The 19439-nt window shown below is 43.0% G+C and overlaps 1 protein-coding gene across 1 annotated transcript; it reads left to right on the forward strand.

The window, feature by feature from the left end:
* The first annotated feature begins 1783 nt into the window (after positions 1–1783).
* Positions 1784–17156, forward strand: cep76 (centrosomal protein 76). The gene is made up of 12 exons (XM_062992240.1): positions 1784–1894; positions 4277–4435; positions 5511–5592; positions 5678–5902; positions 6148–6333; positions 7865–7962; positions 8210–8338; positions 9266–9454; positions 10287–10453; positions 10684–11017; positions 14972–15189; positions 16866–17156. The coding sequence occupies exons 1-12, from the start codon at positions 1832–1834 to the stop codon at positions 17002–17004; spliced, it is 1989 nt and encodes a 662-aa protein (XP_062848310.1). The 5' UTR covers positions 1784–1831; the 3' UTR covers positions 17005–17156.
* Positions 17157–19439: the final 2283 nt, after the last annotated feature.

Raw genomic sequence — 19439 nt, forward strand, 5'->3', positions numbered from 1 at the left:
ATGCCTTTATTTGTCATATATACACCGATCAGCCATAACATTAAAACCACCTCCTTGTTTCTACACTCACTGTCCATTTCATCAGCTCCACTTACCATATAGAAGCACTTTGTAGTTCTACAATTACTGACTGTAGTCCATCTGTTTCACCCTGTTATTCAATGGTCAGGACCACCACAGAGCAGGTATTATTTAGGTGGTGGATGATTCTCAGCACTGCAGTGACACTGACATGGTGGTGGTGTGTTAGTGTGTCTTGTGCTGGTATGAGTGGATCAGACACAGCAGCGCTGCTGGAGTTTTTAAACACCTCACTGTCACTGCTGGACTGAGAATAGTCCACCAACCAAAAATATCCACCCAACAGCGCCCTGTGGGCAGCATCCTGTGACCACTGATGAAGCAGCAATAGATGAGCGATCGTCTCTGACTTTACATCTACAAGGTGGACCGACTAGGTCGGAGTGTGTAATAGAGTGGACAGTGAGTGGACACGGTATTTAAAAACTCCAGCAGCGCTGCTGTGTCTGATCCACTCATACCAGCACAACACACACTAACACACCAGCACCATGTGAGTGTCACTGCAGTGCTGAGAATGATCCACCACCTAAATAATACCTGCTCTGGGGGGGTCCTGACCATTGAAGAACAGGGTGAAAGCAGGTTAAAAAAGTATTTAGAGAAACAGATGTAGGTACATCAGTCTACACATCAGTCCCACTGAACACAGTCTATTCATGCTATAGCCTATACAACACATGAGGGTCAGCTTTACTGTGTGTGTGTTGCATACATTCATTTGATGCATGTATGCCGTGTCTGTCTCTCTGTCTGTATCAGTATGTCTCTTTGACTGCCTGTCTTCCTGTCTGTCTGTCTCTCTCACACACACACACAGCAGGACATGTTGTAGTAGAACAGAGTAAAGGGACACACTTTTATACCTGCAGGTACACGTGTAATATAAATGTGTGTGTGTGTATAACTCATCACAAAATGAGCCAAAGGTAAAGAGTCTGAGGTTAAAATAATAATAAATAGCATCATATTTCTCTTGATAAACATTGAAAACGGTTCCCACAGACCCAAACACCACACAGGGGTTAATATGGTTTCCTTCCACTTAAAATGCCATTTGAGTGTGTGAGTTCATAAATGTGTGTAATTTAAGTATATTATTTGGCTATTTACACATATTTGTACATGTTTGTTTAATATGTGTTAGTAAAACATCTATATTTTAATGATTTCTAAAATGTGGCTCTGTTGACTGAGGAAAGCTAAACGACTACACACACATACACAACGGTCCTAGTTTTACATTAGTATCCGACTAACGTGCCTGACTAAAATAGCTTGCACAAACAAAATATTAAAGACAAAAAAAAATCTGTTTTGAAAAGAAATAAATCTTTGATACAGTTTATAAGAGTTTGATAATCTTTGATAACAGTTTTTAAATGAAACGGCAGGTCTATATATGTTTAAAGAAGGTATCTAGCAGGATCGAGAATGCATACTACGGTACTAACTAGTGCGCTAACATGTCACATTCAGTGCTAACGGGTGGCGATAATCTAGCATACTTTCTAGTATGTTAGTATGGGATACTCAGTGTTACCCACCTCCCGCTTTCTTTTCCGCCAGGATTTAAACTGTTGGTGATTTCGGCAACACTGAGTAACTATTAGCAACTAATAAAGCAGTAAATATTAGTTTAGAACATAACAAACAACGGTTGTTTGAGATATGGATGAAAATCTGCTGAAGTATTCATACTAAGTGGAGCTGAGTATTCATACTAAGTTGTGATAGAGGAGATCTGATCATGTCTCTGTCACCAGATAAAGCATCAGAACTGAAACAGATCATTCAGGATCATTTAATAAAGGTAGGTTTATTTACTGCTTTTAACTGTTCAGACACATGGAATGTAGGTCTGCGCAATGTATCGTGGTTTAATCGTGATATTTTTATGAATGGATAAAATGTAACCGATTACCGTCACAGTGTTGGTGAGCCTTTTCACTCAGGTGCATTAAATCGCAATAAAACGGTGTTTATACTGTATTATACACGGATTCAATGTACCATAACCATAATCAGCCATAACATTAAAACCACCTCCTTGTTTCTACACTCTGTCCATTTTATCAGCTTATGTAGTTCTACAATTACTGACTGTAGTCCATCTGTTTCTCTGCATGCTTCGTTACCCCCTTTCATGCTGTTCTTTACATTTACATTTTCAGCATTTAGCAGACGCTTTTATCCACAGCGACTTACAGTTATGTCTGAACACAGTTTTGAGCAATTGAGGGTTAAGGGCCTTGCTCGGGGGCCCAACAGTGGCAACTTAGCAGTGGTGGGGCTTGAACTGGCAACCTCTAAATTACAAGTCCAGTACCTTAACCACTGAGCTATCACTGCCCACTTCTTCAATGGTCAGGACCCCCACAGAGCAGGTATTATTTAGGTGGTGGATGATTCTCAGCACTGCAGTGACACTGACATGGTGGTGGTGTGTTAGTGTGTGTTGTGCTGGTATGAGTGGATCAGACACAGCAGTGCTGCTGTAGTTTTTAAACACCTCACTGTCACTGCTGGACTGAGAATAGTCCACCAACCAAAAACATCCAGCCAACAGCGCCCTGTGGGCAGCGTCCTGTGACCACTGATGAAGGTGATGAAGATGACCGACTCAAACAGCAGCGATAGATGAGCGATCGTCTCTGACTTTACATCTATAAAGTCGACCAACTAGGTAGGAGAGTGGACAGTGAGTGGACACGGTATTTACTCCATCAGCACAACACACACTAACACACCACCACCATGTCAGTGTCACTGCAGTGCTGAGAATGATCCACCACCTAAATAATACCTGCTCTGTGGTGGTCCTGACCATTGAAGAACAGCATGAAAAGGGGCTAAAAAGCATGTAGAGAAGCAGATGGACTACAGTCAGTAATTGTAGAACTACAAAGTGCTTCTATATGGTAAGTGGAGCTGATTAAATGGACAGTGAGTGTAGAAACAAGGAGGTGGTTTTAATCTTATGGCTGATCGGTGTATTTTGATGTAAATGACACAATCATATAAAAAAAAAAAAAAAATCAGCTCAGAAAAGCCCAGTGATGCTTGTTATAATAGTTCGTGTGTTAAGCTGTCAGTACGGAGTGCTGTAGGGAAACAAGTCAAAAAATACAAAATGCATTTGTCCAGACTGATTTACAGTGGAGACAGGATACAGTTCAAGCAGTTTAGTGTCAAGGGATTCGTTGTGGGATATGACGTGCGCTGGCACCAAGTTGCAAGGGCGTAAATGTCTGTCTTTAAAAAAAGCAATTCCTGAGAGAGATGCCAAATGTGCCACCAAAATACACTGGTACTGTTTGGGAAACCTGTTAATGCGTCCATGGTCCTGTAGAACTGCAGATATTTTAGTCTCATGTAAAATAATGAGGTTGTTTTTGACACTTATACACTGAAAATAACACAAATATAATATAAACACACTGAAATACAATAAAAGCTGCACTTTAGTTTTACTTCTTTATTGTTTCCTGATGCTTCTTAATGATGGAGATGCTTGAGGTTGGAATACTGTATTCCGTTCATTACCGGCGCATTCACATGAGAAGCTTAATGTGACTTATTGTACTAATAGAACGAGTGAAGAATTTCATTAGTGGAGGAACTTATGAGCAGTAATAATGAAGAGAAGTTTAGTGCTCCTGTCTCCTTCTTTTACTACATTAAACCACGTTAAGCTTTATTTAGACTCTGGGAGAAGCTGATTCTGATTCTCACCATTTCTCAGAAGCTGGAGCTGTAACACAAGTTTAAAAGTGAAACAGGGAGGAGAATCCAGATAAACACAGATACATGTGGAGCTGTAACACTGGATCTGACGCTTATTCCACACTAATGCAGATTCAGCTCATATTCACACTTTGATGATGTTAATTTGTTAAAAAAGGCTAATCATGTTGAGTTTATGGGTACAAAGTTCCCGACTAAGGGCGTCAAGTTTCTAAGATTTTAAATTTAGGGGATGTCGAGTTACAAAGTACCGCTGTACAGTTGTTTAATATCAGGGATGGCCTGTAGCGCACTGTAGTCTTGTTTTTATTGCATTTTACAAAATGTCTCAACTGAAATCCGGAAATGTTGGTGTTATTTAATATCTGAGTTCTGCTTAAAACCTTTATTATCTCAATCAACTCGTATAATCAGCACTAACCGTTGCTCTCGTTTATATCGTGGTCAGATGGACATCCACAGAAAAATTCAGGACGTTCTCTCTGAGACGCTGAGGGGTGAAGGAGACCGTGGCGAGCGACCTCTCTCTGAGGAAGACCTGCTGACTGCCCTGCAGCGCCGAGGCATCGTGGAAGACGCCATGAGAGAGCTGAACTTCACCAATCTAGTAAGATCAAGTCTAAACACCAGAACAAAATTCTACAATGAAATTCACCTCAACCCACCTCAAAAAATACTTAAATTATGAGAAGCACTAAGAATGAAAAACGCCATATGAGATGAACAGTCGCTATGTGTATAAAATCCAGTCTAACCTTTTGTATTATTATTATTTCACTTTCATTAACTATCCTGGTCAGGGTCAGGGTGGGACCGTTTTCTTTGGGCAGTCCATCCAAGCCGCCCAAGACTCATTTACATTTGTGCCATTAAGCTGACGATTTTGATCCAAAGTGACTTACAATTATGACTGAATACAATCTGAGCAAATGAGGTTTAAGGGCCTTGATCAGGGGCCCAGCAGTGGCAACTTGGAGGTGGTGAGGCTTGAACTAGTTGTCTCAAGCACACCTTCTGATTACTTGTCCAGTACCTTAATTACTGAGCTACCACTGCCCAATCATGTCTGTGTGGATGCCCAGCAAGATGAGAGCACCACTGAGATCTGGGTTTTATAGACCTCTGTGCCACCCCAGCACCCCAATCTACTCATTATTATTATTATTATTATTATTATTATTAATAAAATTATTATTATTATTATTATTATTACAATTATTATTATTATCATTATCATTATCATTATTATTATTACAATTATTATTATTATTACAATTTTATTATTATTATCATAATTATTATTATTATTACAATTATTATTATTATTATTATCATTCTTATTATTATAGTTTTTATTATTATTATTATAATTATTATCATTATTATTCTTATTATTACTATCATTATTATTATTATTATCATTAATATTATCATTATTATTATTATTAATATTGTTTTTATAATGACTAATATTATTATTATTGTTATTATTATTAATTTTATCATTATTATTATTATTATCATTATTATTATTATTATTATTATTATTACAATTATTATTATTATTATTATTATAATTATTATTATTATCATTACTATTATTATTATTATTATTATTATCATTAATATCATTAGCATTATTAGGAGTAGAAGTATTAAATACACACGTATGATTTTTTTAGGCAGCGTCACAGACGGATGGAGTCGCTCCAAAACCGTCTCAGACTCACATCACTGAAACAGGCCTTACGCACCTTAAAACAGGTAAGATTTAACCAATTATGAATTATAAACATATTATTATTATGAATTCATGCTTAACGTATTGTGTCGTTGTTTTTCCCACTAGTCCACATCAGTCCGCTGAGGAGATACCTGTACCTGCAGGTTCTGGGGGGAAAGGCGTTCCTCGAGCATCTCCAGGAACCGGAGCCTATACCCGGTCAGGTCTGCTCTACCTTCACGCTTCACGTCCACTTCCGTAACCAGCGCTTCCGCACCAAACCTGTTCCCTGTGCCTGTGAACCAGACCTACAGGAGGGCTTCCTGTTAGAGGTACACAGAGACGGTCCAGGTATATACAATAACAATCACACCCCATAACCCCATTCATCAGACTCTATACTCTCAATAACAGTTTCTATTTCATCACCTTCCCCATATATAAGTGCAATACAAAGAAGCAATAACGTATTTCTATAACAGTATGCAATATATTACTCATACACGTATACATGTATATATTATAATCATAGTAAGATATAACAAAGTACATGACTTGGTTTAAAAGTGAAAACCTCTCTCTCTCTTGTGGCACAGGAGATGCCAGTAGGATGGCAGATGCCACCACCATGTTGTCGATATGTGACCCTGTACACATGGTGTTGATAAAGACCGACACTTGGGGAGAGACGACGCTCATTTCCTCTTATTTCTTGGACTGGATATCCGTGCTCAGCGCCCCCAGCGGGAGGACGTCGGTGTCTGTGGAACTGCTCGGTGTTGGTGAGAACTTCATCTGATTACATTCAGCAGCATGTTGTTAGAGGAGCACGGAGTGACCGTTTTATCACACACTATAGGTGTCTGTCTGTCTCTGTCTATTTATCTATCTGTCTGTCTATTTATCTGTCTGTTTGTCTTTGTCTGTCTGTCTAGCTATCTATAATCTGTCTGTCTGTCTTTAATCTGTCTGTCTGTCTAGCTATCTATCTGTCTGTCTATAATTTAATCGTCTGCTTGTCTGTCTATAATCTGTATGTCTGTCCGTCTTAATCTGTCTGTCTGCCTGTTTAGCTATCTATAATCTGTCTTTCTGTCTGCCTGTCTGTCTATAATCTGTCTGTCTGTATATCTATCTGTCTATAATTTATCTGTCTGCCTGTCTGTTTATCTATTTATCTGTCTGTCTATAATTTATCGGTCTGTCTATCCATCTGTCTGTCTTTAATATATCTGTCAGCCTGTTTAGTTATCTATAATATGTCTGTCTGTCTAGCTATATAATCGATCTGCCTGTCTGTCTATAATATGTCTGTCTATCTGGCTGTCTATAATTGATCTGTCTGTCTGTCTGTCTATAATCTGTCTGTCTGTATATCTATCTGTCTATAATTTATCTGTCTGCCTGTCTGTTTATCTATTTATCTGTCTGTCTATAATTTATCGGTCTGTCTATCCATCTGTCTGTCTTTAATATATCTGTCAGCCTGTTTAGTTATCTATAATATGTCTGTCTGTCTAGCTATATAATCGATCTGCCTGTCTGTCTATAATATGTCTGTCTATCTGGCTGTCTATAATTGATCTGTCTGCCTGTCTGTCTATAATCTGTCTGTCTGTATATCTATCTGTCTATAATTTATCTGTCTGCCTGTCTGTTTATCTATTTATCTGTCTGTCTATAATGTATTGGTCTGTCTATCCATCTGTCTGTCTTTAATATATCTGTCAGCCTGTTTAGTTATCTATAATATGTCTGTCTGTCTAGCTACATAATCTATCTGCCTGTCTGTCTATAATATGTCTGTCTATCTGGCTGTCTATAATTGATCTGTCTGCCCGTCTGTCTATAATCTGTTTGTCTATCAATCTGTCTATCTTTAATCTATCTGGCTGCCTGTTTAGTTACATATAATCTGTCTGCCTGTCTAGCTATCTATAATCTATTTGTCTGTCTGCCTGTGTCTTTATAATCTGTCTGTCTATCTGCCTGTCTGTCATTAATATATTTGTCTGCCTATTTAGTTATCCATAATCTGTTTGTCTGTCTAGCTATATATAATCTATCTGTCTGTCTGTCTGTCTGTCTGTCTGTCTGTCTATAATCTGTCTGTCTAAATATCTGTCTGCCTGTTTAGTTATCTCTAATCTCGCTGTCTGCCTGTCTGTCTATAATCTGTCATCAGTTCATCAGTGTATTGAATGAGATGAAACAGGAACTGTTATTAAGGGCTCTGAGGTTGTGAGTTCTGTATCTCATCACATTAAAACTCGGTCCTGATGTTCACGTGGAGTGTTTGTGTTGATTTCCCAGGCAGTGAGTGTAAAGTACCCGCTGGTGTTCTGAACCTGAAGCTGGAGATGTACCCACCTCTCACTGAAACTCTGAGTCCTGAAGTCATTAGCACACAGGTACAATTCTTTTACCACCATGTCTCACTTCATACAGGTTTAAAGTGAGTCTGTAGTTGATAATAACATGTGGAGATGGGTCAGATATAAATGAGTAGTGAACTGGTCATTCTGCAGCTTCAGCTGGTACGATGGACTGGTTTATTTGTATGAAACTGACCATTTAGTCTTGACATTAATATGATTAGTGGAGACATAATTATTAGTCATTTTGTGTGTGCTTGTAAAATAATTCACTTTTTTCCAGCAATCGCTGGAGCGTCAGAAGACGGCGGAGAAGGAGCGTCTGTTTCTGGTTTATGCTAAGCAGTGGTGGAGAGAGTTCTTAGATATACGACCGTCTCACCAGTCCAAGCTGGTCAAGATTTTCGCTCAGGTAAGTAGCTTATGCTTTTTCTGAATGCTGTTTGTGTGTGTATTTACACCGATCAGCCATAACATTAAAACCACCTCCTTGTTTCTACACTCACTGTCCATTTTATCAGCTCCACTTACCATTTAGAAGTTCTACACTTTGTAGTTCTACAATTACTGACTGTAGTCCATCTGTTTCTCTGCATGCTTTGTTAGCCCCCTTACATGCTGTTCTTCAATGGTCAGGACCCCCACAGGACCACCACAGAGCAGGTATTATTTAGGTGGTGGATGATTCTCAGCACTGCAGTGACACTGACATGGTGGTGGTGTGTTAGTGTGTGTTGTGCTGGTATGAGTGGATCAGACACAGCAGCGCTGCTGGAGGTTTTAAATACCGTGTCCACTCACTGTCCACTCTATTAGACACTCCTACCTAGTCGGTCTACCTTGTAGATGTAAAGTCAGAGACGATCGCTCATCTATTGCTGCTGTTTGAGTCGGTCATCTTCTAGACCTTCATCAGTGGTCACAGGACGCTGCCCACGGGGCGCTGTTGGCTGGATATTTTTGGTTGGTGGACTATTGTCAGTCCAGCAGTGACAGTGAGGTGTTTAAAAACTCCAGCAGCGTTGCTGTGTCTGATCCACTCATACCAGCACAACACACACTAACACACCACCACCATGTCAGTGTCACTGCAGTGCTGAGAATCATCCACCACCTAAATAATACCTGCTCTGTGGTGGTCCTGTGGGGGTCCTGACCATTGAAGAAAAGGGTGAAACAGATGAACTACAGTCAGTAATTGTAGAACTACAAAGTGTTTCTATATGGTAAGTGGAGCTGATAAAATGGACAGTGAGGAGGTGGTTTTAATGTTATGACTGATCGGTGTATATTAGATGTAATGTCATGTAAGATGTTTTGGTGTGTGTGTGTTCTGTAGGATGAGAACGGTGTGAACCGGTCGGTGTGTTCATATGTGCGAGTGCTGCGCGCCGGGCGCTTGTTGGAAACCCCCCGTCAGGCGGCTCGTTTCGTGAGTCTGTTGGCGCAGGAGAAAGCGCCTGTACTGGGGGGAGGGACGCGGCACGAGCAGTGGTGCACCACGATGGCCTTCCTGTGTAGAAATAAGGTAACCGAGCGAAGATTTTACCGGTGTAAACTGGTGTAAACTGGTGTAAAGCACATTCAGGCCCGTTAAATTTAAATGTACCTGAGCTTAAAAATACCTACACATTTATTCATTCACTGTCTGTTTTACCAACGCTTTATCCTGGTCAGGGTCTCGGTGGGTACAATTCACAGGCAAAAGGCAGGAAACACCCTGGACAGGTCGCCAGTCAGTCACAGAGCAAACAAACACACACACACACACCTAGACTGCATGTCTTTGGACTGTAGGAGGAAACCGGAGCACCCGGAGGAAACCCACACAGACACGAGGAGAACATGCAAACTCCACACAGAAAGGACCAGAATGCTCCACATGGGAATCGAACCCAGGACCTTCTTGCTGTGAGGCAGCAGTGCTACCCACCGAGCCACTATGTCACCCCAAATGTGTATATATATATACTGTATATATTTGTAGTTCTACAATTACTGACTGTAGTCCATCTGTTTCTCTGCATGCTTTGTTAGCCCCCTTTCACCCTGTTCTTCAATGGTCAGGACCCCCACAGGACCACCACAGAGCAGGTATTATTTAGGTGGTGGATCATTCTCAGCACTGCAGTGACACTGACATGGTGCTGGTGTGTTAGTGTGTGTTGTGCTGGTATGTGTGGATCAGACACAGCAGCGCTGCTGGAGTTTTTAAACACCTAAACTGTCACTGCTGGACTGAGAAAAGTCCACCAACCAAAAATACCCAGCCAACAGCGCCCCGTGGGCAGCGTCCTGTGACCACTGATGAAGGTCTAGAAGATGTTAATATATAAAGTTTATGTGTTTCATTTTCACAGGGTGATTGTGAGGACCATTCCACTCTACTCTGCAGTCTGCTCCTGGGCTTTGGCCTAGACGCCTACGTGTGTGTGGGCACCAAAGGCAAAAACGTGCCACACACCTGGGTGATGACCTGTGGGACGGATGGCACTGTGACGTTCTGGGAGTGTCTGACTGCACACAGGTAGAAGCTTAAGCAGCGACACTGGAGTGTTTACATGCACTAAATAATTAAATAAGGATTTAATAACGAGTTAAATCGAGGTTCTTCTGTATTTGTAGTGATAAATCCTCCTAATTTAGTCGTATCACATTTCACTTTTTCTGCTAATCGTTTTTATACCGATATTGCACCTGATTTCACCTGCAGCTCTTTGTACAACACTATCTTCTCAAACCTGCCTCTTCCCTCAGGTTTCTGCACCAGCCGATAGACCCCGACGCCCCTCCGCTGGCCCCTCGGCCCAAATCGTCGTACCCGTACCGCACCGTCGGCTGCGTTTTCAACCACAGATCTTTCCTGGCGAACTGCCAGCCCTCGGACTCGGTGGAGCTGTGCGTCTTCGACTTAGCCGACGCGTCCCGCTGGAAGGCCATGAGCGAGGAGGCCTTGCGCTCGGTCTGCGCCCCCGGCTCCACCACCTCTCTCCCTCCTACGCCTCCTCTTCGCCCCCCGTCTGTCAACGACTCTGAGGCCAGTAACCAGCTGGAGCTGGAGCTGCGCTGTCTGCTGGCAGAACACAGGAAGGTAGGTACAGCAGAGATGGGGCACACACAGCGACTTCAGACTCCACTCGGACTCGTTTCAAATGACTCGGACTCGACTCATGACTCGCAGAAAAATGACTCGTGAACAACAAGAGTCCTTAGCGTCAGCAAGTGTTAACATTAGTTACGTGTGACAATTATATATAAATATATAATTATTATTGTTATGAATATTCTGTTCTCTAATAACGCTCCGGCCGTCTTAACCCTTGATCTGGACTCTAGCCTAAAGACTCGTGACTTGACTCGGACTCTAGCCTAAAGACTCGTGACTTGACTCGGACTCTAGCCTAAAGACTCGTGACTTGACACGGACTCTAGCTAAAGACTCGTGACTTGACTCGGACTCTAGCTTAAAGACTCGTGACTTGACTCGGACTCTAGTCTAAAGACTCGTGACTTGACACGGACTCTAGTCTAAAGATTCGTGACTTGTGACTTGACTCGGACTCTAGCCTAAAGACTCGTGACTTGTGACTTGACTCGGACTCTAGCCTAAAGACTCGTGACTTGACTCGGACTCTAGCTAAAGACTCGTGACTTGACTCGGACTCTAGCTTAAAGACTCGTGACTTGACTCGGACTCTAGTCTAAAGATTCGTGACTTGTGACTTGACTCGGACTCTAGCCTAAAGACTCGTGACTTGACTCGGACTCTAGTCTAAAGACTCGTGACTTGACACGGACTCTAGTCTAAAGATTCGTGACTTGTGACTTGACTCGGACTCTAGCCTAAAGACTCGTGACTTGTGACTTGACTCGGACTCTAGCCTAAAGACTCGTGACTTGACTCGGACTCTAGCCTAAAGACTCGTGACTTGACACGGACTCTAGCTAAAGACTCGTGACTTGACTCGGACTCTAGCTTAAAGACTCGTGACTTGACTCGGACTCTAGTCTAAAGACTCGTGACTTGACACGGACTCTAGTCTAAAGATTCGTGACTTGTGACTTGACTCGGACTCTAGCCTAAAGACTCGTGACTTGTGACTTGACTCGGACTCTAGCCTAAAGACTCGTGACTTGACTCGGACTCTAGCTAAATTCTCGTGACTTGACTTGGACTCTAGCTAAAGACTTGTGACTTGTGACTTGACTCGGACTTGGACTGTAGCCTAAAGACTCGTGACTTGACACGGACTCTAGTCTAAAGACTTGTTACTCGACTCGGACTCTAGCCTAAAGACTTGTGACTTGACTCGGACTCTAGCCTAAAGACTCGTGACTTGACTCGGACTCTAGTCTAAAGACTCGTGACTTGACACGGACTCTAGTCTAAAGATTCGTGACTTGTGACTTGACTCGGACTCTAGCCTAAAGACTCGTGACTTGTGACTTGACTCGGACTCTAGCCTAAAGACTCGTGACTTGACTCGGACTCTAGCCTAAAGACTCGTGACTTGACACGGACTCTAGTCTAAAGACTTGTTACTCGACTCGGACTCTAGCCTAAAGACTTGTGACTTGACTCGGACTCTAGCCTAAAGACTTGTGACTTGACTCGGACTCTAGTCTAAAGACTCGTGACTTGACTCGGACTCTAGCTAAAGACTCGTGACTTGTGACTTGACTCGGACTCTAGCTAAAGACTCGTGACTTGTGACTTGACTCGGACTCTAGCTAAAGACTCGTGACTTGACTCTGACTAGTCTAAAGACTTGTTACTCGACTCGGACTCTAGCCTAAAGACTTGTGACTTGACTCGGACTCTAGCCTAAAGACTTGTGACTTGACACGGACTCTAGCTAAAGACTCGTGACTCGACTCGGACTCTAGCCTAAAGACTCGTGACTCGACTCGGACTCTAGTCTAAAGACTCGTGACTTGACTCGGACTCTAGCCTAAAGACTCGTGACTTGACTCGGACTCTAGCCTAAAGACTCGTGACTCAACTCGGACTTTAGCTTAAAGACTTGTGACTTGACTCGGACTCTAGCCTAAAGACTCGTGACTTGACTCGGACTCTAGCCTAAAGACTCGTGACTGGACTCGGACTCTAGCTTAAAGACTTGTGACTTGACTCGGACTCTAGCCTAAAGACTCGTGACTTGACTCGGACTCTAGCCTAAAGACTCGTGACTTGACTCGGACTCTAGCCTAAAGACTCGTGACTTGACTCGGACTCTAGCTTAAAGACTCGTGACTTGACTCGGACTCTAGTCTAAAGACTCGTGACTTGACTCGGACTCGTATTTTGTGACTTGTGAACATCTCTGAGGTACAGACGGCCGGACGTTACAGAACATAAACAGGGAGCACAAAGGGAAGTAAATCAATGGTGGTAGATCAGCATGAGTACAGAAGAACTTTCGATTTAACGGACTAAAAGGTCAACTGTGGTCCATAAATGTGATTGTCCGAAACAGCAAGGGTTTTTTTTTTCCAAAAAAACGAAAACACAGCACTAAGGTCCACAAAAGTGCTAAACATGCACATATGATCAACAGGAAACTGAACAATGTAAATAAATCTGTAAATAAATATTGAAATTGGTGTCCTGTACTGCAGGGACTTTTTTTTTGCAAAATTTAAATAAATTGAGGTTCTTCTAAAGACCGTGATTCCACTAGATGGCGCACAAACACTGTGTGTAGCGTCTATCATCTCCACACATATTTGTTCATCGTGATGGCTTTAAGCCCTATTTTAACAGTAAATATATTAAAGAAAAGAGATTTAGACAGTAAAAATCTGTTCAAAGGCCGCGTGTCTTTCCGCCACTTTTCCACCAACTAAACTCACACCAAACATTAATACACTGGTAAAAAAGGTGATCAACAGCACTGAAATGATTTATATTAGTTCATCCCTCACATCTGCGACTGGCCTGGCCCGTCTGTCAAATTTTAAAACCCAGTGTGGCCCTTGAGCCAAAACATTTACCCACTCCAGTGCTTGATGTGTCTTAGAGATGTATATTTAAAAACTACACTCATTCTTAAACGTATAAAATTATATTATCCTGTGATGGATCAGGGTGTTCCTATCTTGCACCTGCTGTTTCTTAGTGGGACCGGACCTGCCGTGAGACCCTGACCAGGATCGTTTGTTTAATAACATGTTTTCCCTCTAGTATTAGTCCATGTTCCCATGTCGCATATCCCAGCTTGTTTGGAAGCCGGGGTCAGAGCACAGGGTCAGTTATTGTTTTCCTGAAGGGCACAAGTGTGGCTGCTTGGCAGAGCAAGGATTCAAATCCACAACCTTTCGATCGACAGCTGAAAGCACTACACACTTAGCCACTTCGGTCCAAATAAATAAATACATTTGAAATATATTAATTGTTAAATGTATTTACATTTGCGGCATTAAGTGGAAGCTGAATACAATCTAAGCACTTAAGGGTTAAGGGCCTCGTTTTAGGGGCCAAACAGTGGCAATTTAGCGGTGGTAGGGCTTGAACCGGCAACCTTCTGATTGCTAGTCCAGTTTCTTAACCACTGGTACACTGTATGGCAGTTGGGCAGTTGTAGTTTAGTGGTTAAGGTACTGAACTAGTAATCGAAAGGTCGCTGGTTCAAGCCCCACCACTGCCAGATTGCCACAGTTGGGCCCTTAAGCAAGGCCCTTAACCCTTAATTGCTTAGACAATATACTGTCACAGTACTGTAAGTCTCTTTGGATAAAAGCGTCCGCCACCTGACCATGAGCTTGACATAAGACTGCGAAGTATGTCTGTGGGAATTTGTGCCCGTTCAGTATAGCTGGGCACTGATGTTCTGGTTCATTCCAGAGCCGTTCAGTGGGGCTGATGTTAGGGCTCTGTTCCTTAAATCAAGCTTTTCTTCATGTCTTTACAGAGTTTACTTTGTGCACAGGGGGCACAGTCATGCCAGGAAAGGACAGGAAAGGACCTTCCCTAAACTGTTGGTGCACATATAAATAACTAGGAATTACAGGTGATCAATTACTTCTTCTGCTTCTCTGTGCCCAGGATCTGGGTCTGGCTACAGTGTGGGACGATCACCTGTCCTATCTGCTCTCGTCCGCGCTGGCGGCCTACGAGCTGGAGCGCTGTACGGGTGTGTCGTGCGGAAACGAGGAGTTTCAGGACGCCGTCCGGAGAGCGGTCCCCGACGGTCACACCTTTAAAGGCTTTCCTATTCATTTCCTGCACCGCAACGCCCGCCGAGCCTTCGCTACCTCGCTCAGGTACGAATTCGTCTCAGGAAGTCCTTCTTTATGAGTGGGTAGCGCTGTCACTTCACAGCAGGAAGGTCCTGGGTTTGATTCCCTCTGTCGGGCGGCCAGGGTCTTGCAGTGTCCGTGTGGGTTTCCTCCGGATGCTCCGGTTTCCTCCAGTTAGTCCAAAAACATGCAGTCGCCTCTCGCCCAATGAATCTGACCCACTGCAACCCTGTCTGTCTATCTGTCTGTCTGTCTGTCTGTCTGTCTGTCTGTCTGTCTGTCTATCTCTGTCCGTCTGTCCGTCTGTCTATCTATCTCTATCTATCTATCTATCTATCTATCTATCTATCTATCTATCTATCTCTGTCCGTCTGTCCGTCTATCTATCTATCTATCTATCTCTCTCTCTCTCTCTCTCTCTCTCTCTCTCTCTCTCTCTCTGTCCGTCTGTCTATCTATCTATCTGTCTATCTATCTATCTCTCTCTCTCTCTCTCTCTCTGTCCGTCCGTCTATCTATCTATCTATCTATCTATCTATCTATCTATCTATCTATCTATCTATCTATCTATCTATCTATCTATCTATCTATCTATCTCTGTCCGTCTGTCCGTCTATCTATCTATCTATCTCTCTCTCTCTCTCTCTCTCTCTCTCTCTCTGTCCGTCTGTCTATCTATCTATCTATCTGTCTATCTATCTATCTCTCTCTCTGTCCGTCTGTCTATCTATCTATCTATCTATCTATCTATCTATCTATCTATCTATCTATCTATCTATCTCTCTCTCTCTCTCTCTCTCTCTCTCTCTCTCTCTCTCTCTCTCTCTCTGTCTGTCTGTCTGTCTGTCTATCTCTGTCTGTCTGTCTGTCTGTCTATCAATATGTCTGTCTATCTCTGTCTGTCTGTCTGTCTATCTAGCTATCTTTGTCTGTCTGTCTATCTAGCTATCTTTGTTTGTCTGTCTATCTAGCTATCTCTGTCTGTCTGTCTGTCTGTCAATATGTCTGTCTGTCTGTCTGTCAATATGTCTGTCTATCTCTGTCTGTCTGTCTATCTAGCTATCTCTGTCTTTCTGTCTGTCTGTAGAAGACAGACAGACAGACAGACCAGCAGCGACCCTGACCAGGATAAGCAGTAGTAAAACGGACATTGAATGAATGAATGGTGGTGCAACGGATTCGAATCAGAAGTGCTATCGGCCAGCTGGGCATCTGAGGGAGGGGTGGTGGTCAAAGCCCAGTGCCTAATGCCCAGTGTTTCCCAGTAAAACCAGACCAGCAGTGACCCTGACCAGGATAAGCAGCGGTAAAACAGACAATGAATGAATGAATGGTGGTGCAACGGATTCGAATCAGAAGTGCTGGCTTGGCGTCTGAGGGAGGGGGGGTGATTGAAACCATGTGATGTACTGACACCCTGTCCAGGGTTTTCCAGGGAAACTGGACCAGCAGCGACCCTGACCAGGATAAAACGGTTGATTTACTGAAACAGCGGAATTGCATTTCAATTGCAAGTCATAATTGCATTTAAGAAGTAAATATTGAGCTTTATTAATCAGAATTCAGGTTGCCAGACGCTCTAAAACAACTCCTTTAGAATCATACAGTGACCGAGATCTGTTTTAATGACCAGTGTCCGGTCTGTTTATAAGTAGTGGACGTCAGTATGAACCAGTTGACGTTTCTCCGTGTCTGTACAGGTCACCGTTTTGCGAGGAGGTCGTGTGTTGCCGTGGAGACCACGTACGGCTGGCGGTGCGAGTGCGGGTGTTCGCCTACTGCGAGTCGGCCTGTGCGGTCTGGATCATGTTCGCCTGCAAGTACAAATTAGTGCTGTGAGCTGTGAGCAGCGATAAACACGCCGTGTGTTAGGGTCACGCCTTTATCAGAACGATTTTTGCTGTGTGTAAGTGTGTGTTGTTTATATGTGTGAGGACTTTTGTAATTGTGTTTATATGTTGTAAATAAAGAGAAATGTTTTAGATAAATAAGTCGTTTAATTAATTCAAAACTCTTTATCACGGCAGCTGTTAGTGGGGGGGATATATTAGGCAGCAAGTGACATTTTATCCTCAAAGTTGATTTTAGAAGCAGGAAAAATGGGCGAGTGTGAGGATCTGAGCGAGTTTGACGAGGGCCAGATTGTGACGGCTAGATGACTGAGTCAGAGCATCTCCAAAACTGCAGTGGTCAGTATCTATCAAGAGTGGTCCAAGGAAGGAAGAGGGTCATGGGCCAAGGCTCACTGATGCACGTGGGGAGCGAAGGCTGGCCCGTGTGGTCCGATTCAACAGACGTGCTACTGTAGCTCAAACTGCTGCAGACGTTCATGCTGGTTCTGATAGAAAAGTGTCAGAATACACAGAGCAGCACAGTTTGTTGTGTATGTGGCTGCATAACCGCAGACCAGTCAGGGTGCCCATGCTGACCCCTGTCCTCCGATCATGGTGTGGGGGTGTTTTTCAGGAGTTGGGTTCGGCCCCTTAGTTCCAGTGAAAGGAACTCTTAATGCTTCAGCATAGCAAGAGATTTTGGACAATTTCATGCTCCCAACTTTGTGGGAACAGTTTGGGGATGGTCCCTTCCTGTTCCAACATGACTGCGCACCAGTGCACAAAGCACAAGCTCCATAAAGACGTGGATGAGCCAGTTTGGTGTGGAAGAACTCGACTGACCTGCACAGAGTCCTGACCTCAACCTGATAGATAGAACACCTTTGGGATGAATTCGAGCGGAGACTGTGAGCCGGGCCTTCTCGTCCAACATCAGTGTCTGACCTCACAAATGCGCTTCTGGAAGAATGGTCAAAAATTCCCATAAACACACTCCTAAACCTTGTGGAAAGCCTTCCCAGAAGAGTTGAAGCTGTTATAGCTGCTAAAGCCGACATCATATTAAACCCTATGGATTAAGAATGGGAGTCACTCAGGTTCATATGCGTGTGAAGGCAGACGAGCGAATACTTTTGGCAGTATATGTATATGACACTTATACAGTATGTAGTGTATAGAAACCAGACAGATGAAAAGTCTTTTCACATAGTAAATAGATCTCCAGTAGATGGCAGTGTTACTTTATTATCGCACCGAGGTGAATCGTCCTGTCCTACTCCAAACATCATTAGATCATTATTTCGACAGATGTGTTTGTGAGGATAAAATACAATTAAATAACACCATTAAATATGTTTTATGTATAAAAGTTTTACATGCTATATATTTTTAGATTGTTTAATAAAAACAGCACCTTTCTGCGGTTTATTTTCTATTTTCTTGATGCATTTTCTCCCAATTTATCGTAGTCGGTCTGTCTTCCGCTGCTGGGGGATCCCTGATTGCAGTCGAGGTGGGTATACTGCTGCTCACGCCTCCTCCGACCCTTTTTGTGCCCATATCTATCTGCTAATCAGGGTCCTTACACAGCGTTTGAAGACCTCACCCACATAGTCCGGTCATCCCGCCTTAGCAGAAACGTGTCTGCTGCAGGCACTGCCAATTATGCCCACTAGATGGCGCCCAGCCGACCGGTGGTAACACCGAGTTTCGAACCGAGGAGTTCAGAATCTCGGCCCTGGTGTGTTAGCGGAATATTATTTTTTATTTATTAAGATTTCTTACGTGAATGTGACTCGACACATGATAAAACACACCCTACTCGACTACACTACACGAAGCTCCATTAGGTAAATGTACTGCAGAGGAAAAACACCCTAATTCAAAGCACTTAATAAAACCCCAAATCAGAAAAATTCAGGACAGTATGGGAATAAAATAAAGATTATAAAATAAAAGGGGCAGCACGATGGCTCGGTGTGTAGCACTGTCGCCTCACAGCAAGGTGAAGGTTGCTCTAACATGGCTTCTCGGTGTGATTAAACGAGTCTTGAGAGGGATTTGAACCCTGTATGTGGTGCATTTCTGCCATACACATAGTGTTTCTGGGTGGACGAGGATGAGGGTCACACCCACCGGACTTCTGATTGTAAATAGCTGAACTGCATTATGGGTAATCTACCCTTGTCAGGTGATTTGTTGAATTTTGCCAGGAGTCATTGGGCTAAAAAATATTCCTGAAATAAACAGCCATGAAGAGAAGAGCTGGTTGCGTTATTTTCCGAGGATTAATGTGGCATGATATCTCATCATTGTGTTAACTGTAACGGGCGTGGCACGCGCTCCTCGTTATCGTCGTGCAGTGTATTCTGATGGCACGTCACTGTCAACCCCAGACGCACGTGCAGGGGCGTCCAATTATTTCTGCTTTACTCACCGCTC

This window comes from Trichomycterus rosablanca, chromosome 3, assembly GCF_030014385.1.
Source record: "Trichomycterus rosablanca isolate fTriRos1 chromosome 3, fTriRos1.hap1, whole genome shotgun sequence".
In the NCBI taxonomy this organism is placed as follows: Eukaryota; Metazoa; Chordata; class Actinopteri; order Siluriformes; family Trichomycteridae; genus Trichomycterus; species Trichomycterus rosablanca.